The sequence below is a fragment of the Triticum aestivum genome, chromosome 2D, assembly GCF_018294505.1.
Source record: "Triticum aestivum cultivar Chinese Spring chromosome 2D, IWGSC CS RefSeq v2.1, whole genome shotgun sequence".
Lineage (NCBI taxonomy): Eukaryota > Viridiplantae > Streptophyta > Magnoliopsida > Poales > Poaceae > Triticum > Triticum aestivum.
This window is the reverse complement of record NC_057799.1, coordinates 187100309-187114464: the sequence shown is the minus strand read 5'-3', so window position 1 is coordinate 187114464 and position 14156 is coordinate 187100309. Positions and strand designations below refer to the sequence as shown.

Genomic DNA, 14156 nt, shown 5'->3' with positions numbered 1-14156 from the left:
TTTGGTTTTAAAAAAAACCGTTCGTTTAAAAAAACCCTAGATCGGTTTTTTTTCGGTTTTGTTATTTTGTGAACGTTCATCGTTTTAACGAACGCGTTCGTCGGATTTTCTCTGTTAACGAACGTCCGTTCTTTAACCGTTCGTCCGTTTTCTTTTTCGTCGGATTTTTCCGCGATTATCTCAGATCTCGATTTCTGATCGAATCTTCGTTTCTGTTTAACTTTTCGCTCGTTTATCGGAATCAGGCGATTCAAGCGCCTAGAGTTTCGTCTCGAAATTCTCTTTCCGTTTAACCTACTCAAACAAGTTTTTGATACTGTAAAATTTGACCTAGATCCAGATTAGTAAACGAAGCTTGTTTCTTTTGCCGTTTGACTTTCGTTGCTTCGTTCGAGTTGATTCTTTTTGCAAACCGGAGTTCTTAAGTTGAACTTTCTGGTTCGATCTTTCATTCGAGTTTTACTTGTGCATTAGATGAGTACTGATTGTTTGCTTGTTTGTTTGCGATAGAGTACCCGGAGTGTGCCGCTTGTTACTTCGAATCGCTAGGTTTCGCGGATCATCAGCAAGGCAAGTAACACTTTGATCATACCTTCCATACCCAGTTTTATTGCATTAGATCTATTCCTCAAACATTGCATGATTAGGATCTAATTAAATTGTGGGTATTGGGAAGTAGTTGAGGTAGTACCTATTACCTGTTCTTTTATTAAACCCTTGGGAGTTACTCCTACGTTGCCATTATTGCCATGCTATGCTCGTAGACGTGGATTGGGTTTGAGAGATATTCATGACAGATGTGAGATTGTTAATAATGGTTTACTTAAGGTGGCAACTAAAACTCACATCTGGGTGGATTGAGGCACCTGGAGAATCCAGTGTTGTCTGTTTGTATAAGGACCGCCACCCAGGCTCAAAGGGAACATAAGATCATTCATGCTAGAAACTTCCGTGTGCAGCCACAAGCTATTATGGGCTCTAGCATAGTTGAGTAGGTTACATGATCTCTTGAAGAGGTGGGCTAGCAGATGTAGGGGAAAGTAGGTGTACCGGTCCACCCGAAGTAAAGAGTGATTGTTCCTGAAAGACTGTGTCTCGGTCATCCGTTTCTCAAACATCATGCAGTGCGAGAATCAAGCGGAGGCGATCGAGTCTTGTGGGGAAAAGTGCACAAACATCTACAGAGTGTACAAACTAATCATGGTTAGCCGTGTCCCCGGTTATGGACAACTTGAGTATCTAGTACTTGGATTATCATGTGAATCTCATCACCATGTTTCTTCTAATTAATTTTGTTGGGTTATTGATGATACTTAATTGGGATTGAGATGCTGTCAACCATCTCAATGTTTCACAACCACCATGATAGTTAAATAAAATTTATTCCGTTGCTGTAGGGAAAAATTGGCTTTTCGCAACAACTTAACCGTAGAGCTCTCCACCAGCCATATATGCATGTAGTATAGCATTATTATTGTTCATTATTCTCTATGTGTTACTTTGCCAGCATATTCTATCTGCTGACCCGTTTTCGGGCTGCAACGTTTCATGTTGCAGACTTTTCAGACGACGAGTAAGGTGCCTTAGGTCGTGGTCTTATACTCAGTGATGCCGGTGGAGTTGATGGACTCACTTATCTTCCAAGTCTTCCGCTGTTATCGTTTTTAGATGGCCTTAAGCCATATTTATCATACTTAATCTCTTTGGAGATATTCGATGTAATAAGTGTGTGATTGCTACTCTGTTATAAATCCTCCATTTGTACTGTGCGTGTCAGCATTACTGATCCAGGGATGACACTGGTGCACAGCAGCACAGACCATTTGAGGTCTGGTCGCTACAAAATGTCAGGAGGCACCAAGAACAATGTCCTCGTCACAAGAATATCGGAACGATCCCAAGATACCCGCGTGATCCTAATTTTTTTTGTGGAAATGAGGAGAGCGAAGTCAAAACATCTACGTCAGGAGTCCTCACCAGAGCCACGAAGGGGATAAGGAGTAAAATGAATCCTACTCTCCGATATATATAATCCTAAGACTCAAAATAGTTTTGTTCTAGACTCAACAACGCCAGCGGTTCGATCAAGTAGGGGGCTCCTAAGTTGGGATGGCTCCGATTACCAACTTGAAACACCCAATATGCGACTATACTCCATACGTGTCGAGGCACGACTTGGGGCATAAGCGCATATTGGTATGGTCGCAAGAGTGGTTGTATCTTTGCTCATCTCATGTACTGAATAGATAGAATACAAGCTTTGGCTTACAATTGCCACAATGTCACACAAATATCATCAAGTTATACAATCATTCAAGATGAACATAAAGTCCGGCTATGGACGAAACCAAATGAATAAAAGACAACCACCCAAGCTAATCCCAGGCTCCCCGACCTGGAACCTATCTCCCTTGATCGAAGAAGAAGAACTCCAAACAAGCAAGCATCACTCTCACGTCAAAGCTTCACTTTACCTATACCTGCAACTATTGTTGTAGTAATCTGTGAGCCACGAGGACTCAGCAATCCCATTACCATGGGTATCAAGGCTAGCAAAGCTTAAAGGGTATGGAAAGGATAAGTGGTGAGGTTGCAGCAAGCGACTAAGCATAGTATGGTGGCTAACTTACGAGTCAAAAAATAAGATGAGAAGCTACGCAAACGACCGCAAACTAATAATGATCAAGAAGTGATCCTGGACTACTTACAATCAAACATACCCCAACCGTGTTCTCCTCTCGAACTTCTCCGAAAAGAGACAGTCATGGTTACACACGCGGTTGGTGTATTTTAATTGAGTTTACTTCAAGTCCTCTACGACCGGATATTAACAAATTCCCATATGCCACATAACCGCGGGCACGGCTTTCAAAAGTTTAAACCCTGCAGGGGTGTCCCAACTCAGCCCATGACAAGCTCACGATCCGCGGAGACAATCCTCCATCACGGGACCCTCCGATCAGACTCGGAATCCCGGTGCACAAGACATTTCGACAATGGTAAACTAATCCAGCAAGACCTCCCGGCGTGCCGACACCCTGATAGTAGCCGCGCATATCTCGTCTCAGGGCACGTCCGGATGAGCAAAGCGTACAGGATCCAGATACCCCAAGTTGCCTAGGGGCGGTCCCGCATGGTGCTCTAGTTGGGACCAACACCATCGGCACTGGCCCCGCCCTGTATGTAGAAAAGAATCCTCGGGTTCATGACGCCCTATGCCAATTAATTATTTAGTTCAAGTATTATTATGGCAAATGTAAAACCAATGTTGGGCCTTGCTGTAAGAGTTTTATTCAAAGCGAACTGTCAAGAGGGCCCCATACCCCTCACCGTGTTAGGGACGCAAAATCAAGGAACATGACACCGGTATGACGGAAACTAGGTGGCAAGAGTGGAACAAAACACCAGGCATAAGGCCGAGCCTTCCACCCTTTACCATGTATATATGTGCATTAATTAAATAGGAGATATGGTGATATCCCATGATATCCATGTCCCAACATGGAACAACCTGCAACTGCACTTGCAAGTAGCAACGCTATAAGAGGGGACGAGCAAAGCGCTAACATAGCCAAACAACGGTTTGCTAGGAAGGGTGAAAAGGTTAGAGGCTAACATGGCAAATTGGGAGGCTTGATAAACAAGTGGTAGGTAGCACGACATAGCGATAACATCGAGACAACTAGCATAGCAAAGATAGTAGTGAGATCCAAGGTGATGGCCATCTTGCCTGAAATCCCGCTAGGAAGAAGAACAAGACCATGAAGAAGACGAACCAACGTAGTCGAACGAATCCTCACAATCGCAACATAACCGGAACTATCAAGGAGAAGCGCAACCGGAAAAAAGCAAACATCATGGTAAACACACATATCATGACATGATGCACAAACAAGTATGGTGCATGTCCGATTTAATGAGTCATGGCATGGCAAAGTGCAACAAACAATACTACAAATTAAGTGGAGCTCAATATGCAACGAGTTGCATATTGACGAAACACCACATTCAAATATTTAGTTTGCTCTTGTTTATGCTACACCAATATTAAATGTTGATTAACATGGCAAGAGGTGAAGCATAATTAAACCAACTATATAGGCAAGTTTAAGTGAGGCCGGAAACAACAAACAACAATTCCGGTAAATCCCCATATGCATATTTAGCAATTTTCATGCAAACAACTATTTTAAACATTTTAAATGTTGTTAACATGATGCGGATGACATATTCAAGTTTTATGCAATTTTATGAAAATGTTGACATGAGCATGATAAGAGCATTTGTCACCATGGCGGAACGAAGGGGGTGCCACGGCAATGACAACGGAAATGGTGGCATGGCAACATTCCGATGACCCGGCAACTCATTGAGATACCGGTGCAAAAGAGAAGTGTTGAGAGGTGCGGAACATGCTAGAGATGGTGGGGTGATCCCGGTAACCGGGTTCCTACGGGTCGACGGCATAGCAAATGAGGAGTAATGTGCAATGACAACTCGGACACAGTGCAAACACGAACATCTCATACAACACACATGCATACGGTCCACGGGTGGTCGTCTCGGCGTTATACTTCGAAGCGTGCATTTTGGGGCGGAACGAGTCGGTGCAAAGAAGAGGAAGTAGACGTTCTCGGGACGGTCGTAGTGGAAGTAGTGGTACACGCAGAGGTAGTCGAACTTGACGGTTCGGTTACATGAGTCTTCGGCAACGGTAGTGGTACACACGTTCGGGAAGCAGTTTACGGCGATGGTAGTCGAACTTGCTGATCCAAGGGGTACTTGGTGGTCTCGATCTAGGCGTCGGTAGATGTACACGGCAATCGTAGTGGTACTATGCGTCGGTCATCGAGGGACTTGCCAAAATCCACAAAGTCGGTGTGCTTTTCCGGGCATCGATCTTGTCGGTGCGGTACTTGGCGAATCCGCGTAGTCGCACAAGGGTCGTGGTGGTACTGGCAAAATCCACGGGGGCGGTCTTGGCGTGCAACGAACAACGGCGCGATGCACAGGTGTAGCGGTGGTCTTGGCGTCCAGCGACAATAGCACAGGAAGGCAAGGGCATGGCCGAAGGTGAGGTTGCAGCGGGCCTTGGGAATGAACTCCAGCGACGGTACGACGGGGAACGACAGACTTGACGGCGGAGGAGGAGGTTGGTGCAGGCCATGAGCAGCGGCGCGAGATGCAGCGAGGTCATGGGGGCGCGGGACTTGGACGCCGGCTACAGGGAAGCTCGGGGTAGGGCAAGCAGCAAGGCGGTCGGAGGGGTCGCCGGCGTGGCGGAGCTTTGCAGCGGGAGAAGCATAGGGAGGCGTGTCGCGAGGGCTCTGCTCCTCTCTCTCCCTGTGAGTGGCGGCGCCAGGAGGAGAACGAAGGGAGGGAGCTGGGGATCGGGAGAGTGTGGTGAGGGGCTAGGGTTAATGATGGTTACGTGGGTAGCGGGTTGGGCTAATGGGCCGGCCTGGTTGCTGGGAGCAGGCCGAGCTGCGGTAGCTGGGAGGCCCAGTTTTGCTGGCTTTCTCTCTCTTCTATTCCCTTCTCTTTTATTCTTTAGCAGAAAAAGAAATAGAGAGAAGAAAAGAGAGGGTTAGGAAAGAACTTGGGCATGGGGATAAATTTCCTGGATCGCAAAAAATGTGCTTGTTCCAAGAAAAAATGGAGTGGGCAAGATTGCAAGAATTAAATTCAAAGTCATTTGAATTTAATTCAAATGGTTTGAACAAGAACTAGGATTTGAAGAGTCCAAAATTGTTGGGAATTTAGGAAGAGCCTCGATAAATGGGAAAAGAATTGTTGGCAAAGTTTGAGGCAGGGAATTGAGATAGAAAATGCATGGAACTTAAACTGCATGTGTGTTATGGTGATTCCAAAGTTAATGGAATATTTTAATATAGCTCCCTAATAATATTGGGAGACTTTTATATGTTGTAAAGAGAAATCACCATGTGCATTTCCCTCGATTTAAATAGATCAATGATCTATGCAATTTATTTAGCTGATTTTTAAAAAGGGGGTGCAAGATGACATGATGCAATGCACATGATGCAAGGATGAATGCAATGAACAAAACAAATCACACGACGAATCTCGAAAACCATGGAAGGCATCTGAAACGCTGATCTTGGGGCGTCACAATCATCAAGATGGAAATTGTCAACGATTATCCAAAGATTGAAGGACTCTCGGATATGATCTGCGGAGACAACGTCGGAGGGTTTGATTTTGAAGATCCAAGCATTATCCTTAAGTGCCTCACACACCTTTCACTTTTTTCTCCTTGAGGCCTCATAGATGAGAGGGGCGATGCCCTTGGGCTTATGGCCGAGGAGCCGAGGAGAACCCGGTTGCAGTTTCCTTCGGTTTTTGAGATGTCTTGTATCACTGAAAGCTTTTTATGAAAATCCAGTGCTTTCCGCTAAAAAAAACTATGTTATTCGAACGTGTTACTTGTGAGTAATCTTATTTGGCTCCCTCTTAAAGTCTCAACGTAATTATTATTTTGGCTCCATAGATGCCCTTATTTATCCCATTTTATTTTTCTCTTTTGCAAATGCGGCAAAGATTAAAGTACAAGTCACGTAATGGCCGACATGACAAAACTGAAAAGATAACATAACATCTCTGAGCTTGATATTAACGTTCGTCACCTGCCTCTGGCACCACCACAGCAGCCACCGAAGAAAAGAATGACAGATCACCTCCTCACCCGAGCTCAACGCGGCTCCATCGCTAATATGCAGCTTTGCGAACCTCCAAGGTGGCTCAACAAAAGTGAAGCCATTGTCGTTGAACGAATCAGACCGGGGCAACACCCCGGACACGCCATCAAACTCCAGATCTAGCACCCCACCACGACTAAGACGCCGAAGGGGGAAACCATGTCTGCCATCCACGAACCAAAAACTTAGCACACGTTCCGTCTTCCAGATGTCGTCGATGCAGACCACAATCCACACCCGCTTCTGGACTACCTCCCAAGCTCCGCGCCGACGCTGGAGCAAACGCCGTCGCAAGGGCGGAGCCCGAGGACACAGGTCACCACGAGGATGTCGCCGCCGCCACGCCATCCTTGCTTGAACAGACTAGTTTCCAAATGCATCTCCAACCATAGGGCGGATGGCCTCGTCAGGGAAGGATCCGAAGAATCTTTATTCAACACTGTCATTATCGCCGCCGAAGCCAAAACGATGAACAGTCTAAAAACCGAGACTACGAGGGAGTAAAAACGATCCACACACGTGGATCCAGCAACCCCCCTCACCACCGACGACCGAGGTCGCCGGCGGAGGGGAGTCGCCGGAGGACGACGCTCGAAGATTGGCGTCTCCTGGTGGCGGCTAGGGTTGGAGCAGCCAGGGACGAGAGGAACAACGCTATGTTGGAAGAATGATTGTATTTTATTTATCCCTATATGGTCCGTACGCAGGAAACCGTATAGAGAAGACAACACCCCTAAATCCAGGTACAAAGTTCACCTCCATGTAGTCGGCTCGTCGATTTGGCGAGGAGGAAGATGGTGAAGGAATCAACGAAACGATGGACACAACAAGGAAAACAGAACAAGGCCCTGCTTAGTATCCCTGTAAAATTTTACAAGTGCATATTGATTACCCCTGTATATTACTGAAGAACAATTGACGCGGAGTATGTGATCACGAGCTCACAGGAGCTTGGTATCACATCCGTCCAGAATAGCTTTGAGATTTGGCGAATTAAATGAAGGGGGCAGGCTGCAGGTCCAGAGTACGTCGCTGTACGGACCTGACCGATGGACCTGGCTTGCACGGATGTTTGCACGGCATCGACGGAGCGAGCCTGAGCCGTGGCTCGAGTCGTCGATGGGCTTCCTAATCCGTGGATCAGATCCGGTGCTTTCCGGTAGCGTCGGCAGACCGCGCAGTAAATGCAGAAGATGGGCGCTGTGTGTGGGGGGTGGGGCAGTGAAGGTGGATCTTGCATTCTCCCTAGGCGGGGAAATCTCCTGCGGCCAATGGGATTGCGCGGTCCAGCGAGTTCCCAGGTGTTCCGGCGATCATGGAGTTTTTGATGCAGCCGATAAACAGGTTAGAATCTGCTCGATGAACCTCCCTTTTGCAATGATTTGGATCCGGTTGTCGGCAGTCGGCACTGACTTTGTTTCTGTCGGCCGCAAAAATTGTGTGGATGAACCAGAACACTGCTAGAGGAGGTCAATGATAACAACAGCACCGTTGAGCCTGTTCGGTTCCCGGTCATCGTGCCGGCGGAGGTGGAGATGCCAGTACTGGCGGCTTCAAGTGCAGACGGCCAAATCTGTCGTGAGGGCGCTGCTGGAGAGCCTGCAAGTGCAGATAAGGCTCAATGTTCAGGGTACTCCATAGAGCAAGTGGATCCAAAAACTCCAGGGTGGACACAAAGGTATGAAGATTGCAATTAAAGGATTGTTCATTGTGCATTTAGAAAAAAATCAGGGGCGTCCTAGTTATCAAATAAAACAGAATTTGCTAGGTTCATTTCAGATGGTTTGTTTATTTGTATGCAAAGGAGCGATTAGTGCATATCCAATAGTAGTGAACAAGTGATTGAATTATAATAAGCAACCCTTGGAGATGCTCTGGGGGAGGATATTGTGGTGCAAGTTAATTTTGTGGGAAAAATGAACACTACACTACGGAGAACAAATAGAGTTCCCTAATCTGTGATAGAAACATGATGCATTTTCAGTCTGTGAGCCACAGTAGTTCATACAATGGTTGAAACTGAAATAATAGTTGATTGTTCGCATATAATTTGCAATGGCTTACAGAGTGCGTGTCGGTGCTGCCGCGCTATTGCCCGGACAGGTCCACAGCCCTGAAGAAGTCCGTCCTGATCCGTGGTACAGGATTTATGCTTTTCCTGTAACTATGCTAGCAGCCAAGTAAATGCAAGCATGGGTCGATGGAGCAGCTGTCTCCTACCTCGCTAGCGTGGATCCTTCTTTTCTCAAGAGCGGCGATCCGGTGGAAACACCGTCTGTGAGAGGGCGCCTGCGGCTATCGGCAAAGATGGAGTTCTTGATGCAGTCGATTAACAGGTACAGATCTGTTCGGTGGTGCAAGTTATTTCACAGGGATTTTGTTTGGGGATTTCTGAAGATCTAATATGTATGTCGACATCTAGGAGTATCCAGAAGAACTGTTGTAGAGGAGGTGAATGATAGTGACATACCCATGGAGCCCCTGATGGCACCGCATGGGGGCAAGCTGCCGGCCATGACGGCATCAAGTGCGGACAGGCAGATATGTGCGGCAGAGGCAGCGATTCGAGATTCGACTCAGGCGTCCGAGCAATCTAGGGTGCGTTTGGTTGTAATGGTGGTTACGGATGGGTTGGGATCGTCCAAAAAATAGACATGTTTGGTTATAAAACAGATGAATGATTCGAGTCAAAAAAAGAGAATATGTTTTAAAGATGCTGAACCGTTCACACTTTGCATGCATGACCATGTGAGCATGACTGGTGGTCCCGTCCTAAATAATTAACTCGTCACTTATATTCAGCCAAACGCATAGATTGAATGGTTCGATCCCAAAAAAATTGGATTCCTAACCCATTCATACGATACCTTCAACCAAACACATCCATAGAGCAGACCGACCCAAAAATGTATGCACTTTGTGAGGACTAAGTTTTCTGGCTGATTATATAAATCTTGCAAATTTGAGTAAGAAAATGGATGATCCTGGGATGCAGCAAATTCGGCAGAAATCTTGCAAATTTGTAAGTGATTTAACAAAGTTGGCGATGCTTTCCATGTAGTACGATGTCAAGATGCTCTTGGAACAAGATCATTGATTTTGCTGTTTCGTGTCTTTGCCTTTGTACTACATCAACTATCCTGAGTTTTTAATCGTTCCTGCATGGTATTAAAAGAATGAGGAAAGGCAACTGAAAATCTTCTTGGGCACGGGAAAGATTACCAATTATCTCTGTATTCATGGATGCATTATTAATCTATTTTTTGGTTAACTAATTATGTATTAACACTTTGATATGCACCCAGGGTCAGGACTGGGGCTGTTGAGCTAGGCAGGGCACCACCCTAAGAGCATCTCCAATAGCCACCCAACACGCCGCGCGCTAAAAACTACTTTACCGCGCGTCCATCATTTGGTTTGGCGCGGCGGGCAGCGCTGGCTCCAGCACCCGCGTCAAAATGCAGTGCGCGAGCGTAGCTCCAACAACGCGCAAAAATACAGCGCGCGCGATTCGCCGGCGCATGTCATATGTTGCATTTTGGACACAAAATGAATTTCAAACATTCAAAATGCAATGAACATGGCATAATATAATTTCGCACAAACAAGTTGATGAATAAAAGTTCATGCCCATAAGTTCAAATTCATGCCAACAAGTTCATCCAACCAAGTTCAAAATGCAAATGAAGTTCATGACACAAACGAAAGACACATCAACAATCAAGCCTCGTCCTCGTCTTCGTCCTCATCTTCCTCCGATTCATCCGACTCCTCTGAAGACGATTATTCCTCCTCTTCATCATTGTCACGCGCCGCATCACGTGAAGCTCGGACGGTGTTGGCAAGATCTTCAACGGCATCTTCATGGAAAGGTGTGTGAGGCACACCGGAAGACATTCCGCCCATGGCGGCCGGAGGTGCACCCATGCCTTCCATGAGAGACGCAAAACTCATGCCGCCCATGGCGCCGGGAGGTGGTCCAAAGCCACCCATGCCTCCCATGGTCTCCATGGTAGCTCCAAAGCCACACATGGCACCAATGCCGCCCATGGTAGCTCCGAAGCCACCCATGCCTCCCATGGCGCTAAGGCCACCGCCACCCATGCCGCCAAGGCCACCGCCACCCATGGCGAGAATCATGGCTCTTTTTTGGATCAAGACTTCTTCACGGGCAAGATTGACATACTCCTTTTGCGCCTCATTGAGGATAGATGTGTCCAAGAAGAACAAGTGCTTCTCCCAATCCAACAATCTAGATCGCTCCTCCATTCTCACCTTCCTCTCCTCCAAAGCCACCTTCCTCTCCTGGGCCGCCACCCTCCTCTCCTCGGCCGCTAACCTCCTCTCCTCGGCCGCGGCATCTTGGTTCCTTGCCATTTTCCTCACCTCGTTGGCTTCTTTTCTTGCCTTCACAATAGATTCCATAGCATTTTTGAGCTCATCATCTTCTTCTTTTCTTTTGCGTCTTTCTTGGTTCCATCCGGCCGTTTTGGCTTTGAGTATGAAACCGAGTTGGGTGTGGGGCTTCTTTTGCCATCATCACTTGATGCATCCTCCTCATCATCATCATCCAACTCGATTGTTCGCTTGCGTTTGTTGCTCAAATCCAAACCATCTATATCATCACGCTTCTGCCATTTCTCATCATCCTTCAACACGTCATAGCAACGAGGCAAGGTAAATGGACTTCCTTTCTTGATCTTCCCCTTCTTGGTCCTCTTCTCCTCTCCTTTGAACAAGTTTTGTGCAATATTGTACTACATGAAAACAAAACAAGTTAGCACTCAAACACCAATAACAAGCATGATTAAAATGGATGAAATGGCACTTACTCTATCGTCCTCATTAGTGCGACTTGGGTTCAACTTATCAACCACCTTTCGTGCGGCCACCCACTTTTGACAATTCTTGTTGATTGTCGACCACCGAGAGTGAAGAGATCGATTGGAGCGGTCAATTCCACTCGCGTTGCGAACATCAAAGTGTTCCTTCATCCGAAGCCAATAAGCATCTCTACTTTGATCACCTCCAACGGATGGATCCCTCGACACTTGCAACCAAGTATTGCATAGTAAGATGTCTTCAACGTTGGTGTAATTGCCTGCTCTTCCTTTCGGTGCGTCGACAATGCCCTCACCATCCTCGTCCACCTCGAACTCATGGTCATCGAAATGCATGTCATTCGTTTGAGACCAATGCGAAATATTGGAGCCAACACCCATAGTTGACATGTATGCATCATCGTTGAGACTACAAAGTATATAGAACAATGCAAATAAGCTATCTATATGTATTCATTCAAAAAATAACAACAAAAATAAGTTGGGGAATTTTTCTACCTTTGGGGCATTTCCTCGAACACATTGTGCACGTCGGCCGCCGGCTCAACAAGTGAGCTCGCCGGCGCTTCGGTAGCCGCCGCGCCCGTCACACGCCCTGCAAGCTTCTTCCTCGATGCCTTCGAGGTGCCGGAGCCGTCTGCCGCCTTGTTCTTCTTCGCGAATGTCTTGACCTTCTTCGGCCGTGCCGCATTTGGGAGCTTCGAGGGGGGGCACGTGGCTTCACGGCGGGCGCCGGCACGACGCCACCCGCCGCCGAGGTCATCCGCGGCGGCATGAAGAGGCCGCGCGCAAGGCCGATGCTCGGAGGAGCTCCGGCGGAGGCGAGACCAACGCTCCCCGCGCTAGGGTTTGCGGCGGCGGCGATGGAGGGGTCGCGGCTATAGAAAGGGATGAGGGGGGTGCCGGCGCGTGCGGGGCGAAGATGGCGATGTGGAGAGAGTGCGGCGCGAGCGCTCGTGTGTGCCGCGCGCAGAAGCGGGCGCCGCAAATACACAGCGCGTGATGGCGATTCGGACCACGCGCCCAACTCTATATGTCGCGCGCGCGGTTATTGCGCCCCTGCTGGAGCCCCTCAACCGATTGCGCGCGCGCTAAAAAGGGCAAATTTGCGGCGCGGCGCGTGTTTAGCGCGGCTGTTGGAGATGCTCTAATAGAATTTCAGCAATGGAGAAATCAATACGGAGTTTTGCTGAAAACACTGGAGACAATGTCATTTTGGCGAAATTAGGAACCAACTTCCAAACATTGGGCGAAGCCTATGATTTTTACAATCTGTATTCGTGGAAGGAAGGATGGGAATTAGGTACGGAAACAGGAAAGAGGAGACTAAACGTGAATAGGACGAAATGCATGCAAAAAATAGTCTGCAGATGTGTGGTATGTACACTTATTTACATAATTCCATAATATACTACTAGCTCACTGAATTCATGTTTTGGTTAACTGAATTTGGATGGTTTGTATGTTGGCCAGTGGAAGCCGATAGTGGAGAACACACACTCTTGCCACTGTGACTGCCTTGCTCACATAAGACTGCTGCGTTTCAAAGACAATAGTTGGTACATAGCCGAGCACCCTGAGGAGCACAACCATTTGTTATCTCCCACCTATGGGCAGACAATAAATACACAAGCAGTCACACAAACATATCGATGTGTACAGAAATGAAGTTGCAGAAATAAGGCACTGCCTCGGATTACAACACAGGTTGGCTGAGAATGGAGATGGTGTGAACCAGATTCAGCCACAAGGTGCTATGGTGGTTATGGGAGACAAAGTGCATAGTGTTATGGGCAACGATGATAACAATGCAGCTAATGAGTCCAAGAATATGAAGGCCACCGTCGGAACAACTGCCATAAAGCAGCCGAACTCGGACTGAATAATTGATGGGATTCTTTAGTTAGTTTCAGCGTACTACGTTTCTGCCCAGTTTAAGTTATGTTGTATCTGAATAATAAGAACTTGTTTGTAAACCAACTGGACAAAATAATTTGTTTCTTCATTTGCTCGTGAGCACACTCTGGCACTGAAAATGGTTGAGCTTTCTTTGAACATGTGCATGTGGCCCCGTGCTGATGATAATTGTTAGGGCATGATTCTGATTGAATTGCTTTTTGCCTAATATAAACAGATGCTTACATGTGGTGCCTGATCGGGGATTCAGAGACGGGCCTGAATATATTTGCTTGCTGAATGCGCTAACAAGTTAATGCATCTATCATCAAACGGCCAGCGTTCAGACATGTGTATCCATCCTTCTGTATATGAGCAGACAGGTTTGGCCTTGCGTTCAAAATTTCAACCACATTGGCGGGAGAGCAGTGATAGCTCAATACAGATGCGCGGTAGGATATGACATTGGTTCGTGTACCTGTAGCCACGCACTTAACAAGGGAGATGATATGGCCCGTTCTGAATTCTCAAACACGGGATCTGCAGTCACCCGATCTGAAGATTGCTCGGGAGGTGGTGTGCTCTCGGTAAATGTACTTTGGATTTGGTCTTCTCAGCTTCTACCACTCTGTGGTGTTCTTAATTTTCTCATGGTTACACATGGCAGGATGGTGGAGCCTCGGAGGCATCGGTGAATCAA

The 14156-nt window shown here is 47.1% G+C and overlaps 2 protein-coding genes across 3 annotated transcripts; one reads left to right on the top strand and one right to left on the bottom strand.

Moving 5' to 3' along the window:
• The first annotated feature begins 7922 nt into the window (after nt 1-7922).
• LOC123049151 (uncharacterized) lies at nt 7923-9282 on the top strand. 2 transcript variants are annotated; one of them, XR_006423460.1, is made up of 4 exons: nt 7923-8063; nt 8173-8397; nt 8823-9055; nt 9142-9282. XR_006423460.1 is itself a non-coding variant. In XM_044472135.1 (3 exons), exons 1-3 carry the CDS (start codon nt 8035-8037, stop codon nt 8901-8903), a joined length of 372 nt encoding a protein of 123 aa, XP_044328070.1. In that variant the 5' UTR covers nt 7923-8034; the 3' UTR covers nt 8904-8916. The 2 variants fall into 2 exon arrangements, 1 of the variants encoding a protein (XP_044328070.1); XM_044472135.1 differs by lacking the exon at nt 9142-9282 and having other exon boundaries at nt 8786-8916.
• A 1075-nt stretch (nt 9283-10357) lies between these two features.
• Nucleotides 10358-11962, bottom strand: LOC123049150 (keratin, type II cytoskeletal I). Its single transcript, XM_044472134.1, has 2 exons — nt 11552-11962; nt 10358-11476 (listed from the first exon to the last, which is right to left on the bottom strand). The coding sequence occupies exon 2, from the start codon at nt 11142-11144 to the stop codon at nt 10503-10505; it is 642 nt and encodes a 213-aa protein (XP_044328069.1). The 5' UTR covers nt 11145-11476; nt 11552-11962; the 3' UTR covers nt 10358-10502.
• Nucleotides 11963-14156: the final 2194 nt, after the last annotated feature.